The sequence below is a fragment of the Aulostomus chinensis genome, chromosome 14 (assembly GCF_037954235.1).
Source record: "Aulostomus chinensis isolate RoL2024-O1b breed Wild chromosome 14, RoL_Achi_v1.0, whole genome shotgun sequence".
Lineage (NCBI taxonomy): Eukaryota > Metazoa > Chordata > Actinopteri > Syngnathiformes > Aulostomidae > Aulostomus > Aulostomus chinensis.
In genome coordinates, this window is record NC_141333.1 from 2,830,625 (window position 1) to 2,835,321 (window position 4,697).

The 4,697-nt window shown below is 46.4% G+C and overlaps 1 protein-coding gene across 3 annotated transcripts; it reads left to right on the top strand.

Annotated features, from left to right (window-relative positions):
- The first annotated feature begins 772 nt into the window (after positions 1-772).
- On the top strand, positions 773-4,490 carry LOC147249442 (GDP-L-fucose synthase-like). 3 transcript variants are annotated; one of them, XM_086223573.1, is made up of 10 exons: positions 773-908; positions 1,275-1,432; positions 1,632-1,746; positions 2,004-2,132; positions 2,222-2,295; positions 2,647-2,780; positions 2,952-3,083; positions 3,172-3,251; positions 3,638-3,737; positions 3,821-4,490. In XM_086223573.1, exons 2-10 carry the CDS (start codon positions 1,275-1,277, stop codon positions 3,874-3,876), a joined length of 978 nt encoding a protein of 325 aa, XP_086079699.1. In that variant the 5' UTR covers positions 773-908; the 3' UTR covers positions 3,877-4,490. The 3 variants fall into 3 exon arrangements, with proteins under 3 accessions (XP_086079699.1, XP_086079698.1, XP_086079700.1); XM_086223572.1 differs by having other exon boundaries at positions 776-957; XM_086223574.1 differs by lacking the exon at positions 773-908 and having other exon boundaries at positions 1,283-1,528.
- The last annotated feature ends 207 nt before the right edge of the window (positions 4,491-4,697 follow it).

Here is a 4,697-nt window from a genome sequence, read left to right on the forward strand (position 1 = left end):
AGTCATTTTGACATGTAAGAGCAATTTCTGGCAAATTCCATTCAAGTCCACTGTGTGAAAGTGGCAGTAGACTCACAAGGAGACACAAGGTTGGATATCGCGAGATGGAACTGGTTTCATTTTACTGCATTCCTGGGTTTGAAATCTCTCTGGGAATTTGTGGAAGTCCTCTGGGAAGTCTGGATTACATTCAGGATTCCATCCAAAATTAGTGAAGGGTCTGAAGGCACAGCACACTGAGACAAGGGTGGTGGAATAAAACCTGGGTGAGTGGAGACATCCGCATCTGTCCAGCAGGGGGAACTACTGAGCCAGCTCAGGGGGGGCCCTGGAGTTTCTCGCGTCCTTCAGCTGGGTTCCTGGTCTTCTACCAGAAGTGAGATCACATCTGTCATACGGGGTTCAATTAGGATGTAAACATTATTAACAAACTCCATACACAAATAATCGCGCTACAGCCAAAATAATCAGAATAAGAATAATAAAATATAGCCCCCCCCCGCGACCCATAACAGGATAAGTGGTAGAAAATGGATCGATGGATTTAAAAAATAAAAAAAAAGCTTATCCTTGGGTGTGATGAAAAAAAAACACTGTTTACATTGTCTGCATGTCTTTTTATGCATGTATAAAGTGTACAGAAATCGTATTGTGCATCCGTCATTTTATAATACTTTATATCAGTACTTGTAGCAAAAACTACCACTCGGGTGTCATTGAAATCAATTCCTCGAAATACAATTTTATTTTGAAGGCACAAATCGGAAGTGATGATTGTAACGCTACCTTATCGGCGCTCTACTACATTTTAACCGGTGAGACCAACTTGGTTTCAGTTTGTTATTTCAGAGATAACGCACTTTCGTGAAGAGCCCCGCCGGTAGAAAAGACGAAGCCTCGCATTCGCGGTGGGTTCTCAACTTTCTCAAAGCTCGCCCTGCTAACTTGAGCTAAACGGTACGTTAGCTAAACATTTGCTAACAGCTCATGCTAGTGCAAATCTTAGCTGAAGTCATTGTTGGTGATTTTTACATGTGGCGAAACTTGCATTCAGGATTTTTGCTTTAATCTCTACATAAAACAAAAAATAAGCTAAGTTGCTTCTCATGTAGGGATGGTTCAGCCGGGCTTGTACAGCTGAATGACGTGGCATTTACCTGAGCTCTCCCCACCTGTGGGCTCACAGATGCACCCTCTCTTCAATCGTGAATCATAATTTACAAAGTTTTAAGTCTTACCGCGATGTCTCATTTGCTCTTCCTGTTTTTGTCCAGATGAGCTGTCAGAGTGGTCCCACGGCTCGGATGAGGGTGTTGGTGACTGGAGGGTCCGGCCTGGTTGGGAGGGCCATCCAGCATGTGGTCAAAGAGGAGGGTGCATGCAAGCAGCGTGAAGAGTGGATATTCCTGTCCTCCAGAGATGCTGACCTCACGTAAGAGCATGTGTGGGTTCTGACCCAGAGCTTAGGGGGCTGTTCAACTTAAGAGAAGTGGACAAAATGTGGCCCCAAGAACCCAGAGCAGCATTGGTACAGTCTTCCAAACGCCGTTTGTATTTGCAGCACAAAACTTAGAAACTTGAATCGAGTTGTACACGTTGGTCTCTCCCTTGTTTGCGCGCGTTCTCCTCAGGAACATGGAGGCGACTCGGGCCGTGTTCAAGAAGCATCAGCCAACCCACGTCATCCACCTGGCTGCCATGGTGGGCGGACTTTTCAAGAACATGAAGATGAACCTGGACTTTTGGGTATGAAAGAAACAGCTGCACTGTCAGATGTTAAGCTTTTGCAAAAGTCGTGGCTCCTGTTCTAGACTTGTACTCTGATCAAATGTATCTTGATGTAGTTTTCTGTTATTTACTTGCGATGAAGGTTGTGTTGCCAGGTGTCTGTCAGCAAAAAAAAGTGCTGCGGGTGTGGTCACGTCAGTGGAGGCGTTGGCTCCGAGTCCCCTCAGTGCTCAGATGTGTCACGGTGGGCTAACCTACATGTCTCTCCCCTCCAGAGGTCCAATATCTACATCAATGACAATGTGCTGCAGGCAGCACATGAAGTGGGTGTGGTCAAGGTCGTCTCCTGTCTGTCAACCTGCATCTTTCCAGATAAGACCGCCTATCCGATTGATGAGACGATGGTCAGCGACCGTTTGGTGAATTCGGCACACATTTGTGAATATGAGATTTGAAAATGGTAAATCAGCTTCCCTGAATCCCTCTGCACCAGATCCACAACGGCCCACCCCACCAGTCCAACTTTGGCTACTCCTATGCAAAGAGAATGATTGATGTTCAGAACAGGTCAGTCGTCCCTCACGAGGTTTTAATGGGTTTTTCTACTGAACAAAGTATTGATCAGATCACCACGAGGAAAAAAAGCAGTCAGTCAAACCAGTAACCAAGAATCCAAATATTTAGCTTTGTCACATTTTATCCAAAAGTGCCCGTTTGAGTGTCGTGATGTGGCGTAAAGAACATTTACTTGTAGAACTCCTACATTTTATTCTGTCAACCTGGTTTTTACGTAACATGGTCAAGTGCAACACCATCCAGCCTGAGCGACAGTCTTCTTACTTATTTTTCACAAAGGCCCTCAAACTCGGAGAAACCTTGTTGTGTGTGTGTCTGATGAACAGCATTGATGTTGCACAGGGCCTATTTCCAGCAGCACGGGCGCTGCTACACCGCTGTAATCCCAACAAATGTGTTCGGTCCCCATGACAACTTCAGTATCGAGGATGGTCACGTGCTGCCGGGCCTCATCCACAAAGCTTACAATGCTAAAAGTGAGTCACGGACGCCTGCCGCCCCCACCAAGCTAAGTTCAGGGTTTTTGTTGATTAATATTGACTGGGTTCCTTTTTAATGTAAAGTTGTGTCTTTGACGCAGCTGGGAGCTGGACGCTGCTGAGCCGAGACAGACTGAGTGTGTAACTGAAAGATGTTTGATTGTTTAGAGGAGGGGAAGCCCTTGGTGGTCTGGGGCTCCGGCACTCCGAGGAGGCAGTTCATTTACTCTCTGGACTTGGCCCGTCTCTTCCTGTGGGTTCTGAGGGAGTATCCAGAGGTCGATCCCATCATTCTCTCTGGTGAGTCCTCACATCGAGCACGTTGGAGGCAGAATGTTGAGTCGCTCAAAGTGAAGCGGAATTACTGAGGGTTGTCTGCTGGTTCCAGTTGGCGAGGAGGATGAAGTGTCCATCAAAGAAGCAGCCGAAGCAGTGGTGACTGCACTAGATTTTAAAAATGAAGTCTTGGTATCCTTTAACATGGGGGTTCAACCTTTGCTACTTTAGTGTCCACCTGCTGAAACGTGTAATGGTCATGACCCCTTTAAGAAGATCCCAAATTATTCTGACTTCCTGTTGTGTTCTAATCTAATAATCTGTCAGGTGAATTATCTTGACGCTTCAGTTTGGAGATTTCTGGCCGCCTCTTGACCATCACCTCCTGATGTAATCTGGATTGTATCGACACACAAAGTAACAGTTTCACTCCTAGGAGTGACGTAAAGCCGTCTTCACACGAGCCCGGTCTTCCTGTTAGAAGCGTTCTACTCAGCCTGGTCGCTTGCGGCCTTTCGTCTTGTGGTTTCTCTCGGTATAGTCTGGGTTCTGTGTCATTTCCTTGACTCCTCCCGTAGTACGACACCAGTAAAGCGGACGGCCAGTTTAAAAAGACTGCCAGTAATGCAAAGCTGCGGCGCTACCTGCCAGACTTCACCTTCACACCCTTTCACCAAGGTGGGTCTCACCTCGTCACTCAGTGTCCTTCACAGACGCGGTTGTCCATCGCCACTGATTCTTCTTCTTCTCACTTCTGGCAGCCTTGAAGGAAACGTGCGACTGGTTTGTTGCCAACTGTGACTCAGCCCGCAAGTGAGACGTCTCCTGGACAAACGTGGATGAAGTCTGTCCATCCTTGACCCGCGTGGGTCGGAGCATAGCAAGAGGTGGCGGTGCTGGCACAGGTGGAGGCAACAAGGTGATGCATCTGCACTGACAGAAGGCCGTTACTGAATCAGGTCTGCCGGCGCCGCCCTGACTGGGCTGGACTGATTCACGTCTGCGACAAGTCACTTCTGAATCAAGAGGACTGTTCTTTGTAGGTACAACACAGTTGTGTTCTACCACCTGCTCACATTTATTCACGACGGTGGCGTCGATCACTGACAGTGTCCGTGGTGGAATCAGGCGCTGGCTTCGGTGTGGCATCAATGCTTTCAGCTGTTTATGGACTCTTTTCTCAATCACCTTCATTCTTGAAGGGTTTGGAAAAGTGAAGAATAAACCTCCTGGGCTGCTTTTACTTTGTTAAACTTTCTTTTAAGGAATTTGTTGACACTGAGGAAGGAAATGTTTGCTGCCTGTAATGTCCTGGTGGACTCATTAAAGGTTGTGTGGTTTCTCATCTTTTACGTGTTATCGCAGTATTTAGGTTCTCAGTTTAAGGGAACCTTTAAGAAATGCTTGTCTACCCCCCCAACCTGCTTTTGTCCAGAAATAATAATAATAATAATAATAATAATAATGCTCTCAAAGTTGGCCATGATTGAAAGTAACACTCAAGTTAATCATTTGACTAAAGTTACAATGGCGTCTAAACTAATTCAACATTCATTGCTAATTCCTTCATGTTCAGATTATGAAGTCACCAAGTCATTGAGGACGCCTGCTGTCTGAATACATGGAGACAGATTCAGG

Bases quoted from the DNA above. Each gene is read 5' to 3' on its own strand.
- LOC147249442 (XM_086223573.1), top strand. From the start codon at position 1,275: ATGAGCTGTCAGAGTGGTCCCACGGCTCGGATGAGGGTGTTGGTGACT. The intron at 1,433-1,631 runs GTAAGAGCATGT...CGTTCTCCTCAG, and splicing joins TCCAGAGATGCTGACCTCAC to GAACATGGAGGCGACTCGGG. The intron at 2,781-2,951 runs GTGAGTCACGGA...TTGATTGTTTAG, and splicing joins CAAAGCTTACAATGCTAAAA to AGGAGGGGAAGCCCTTGGTG.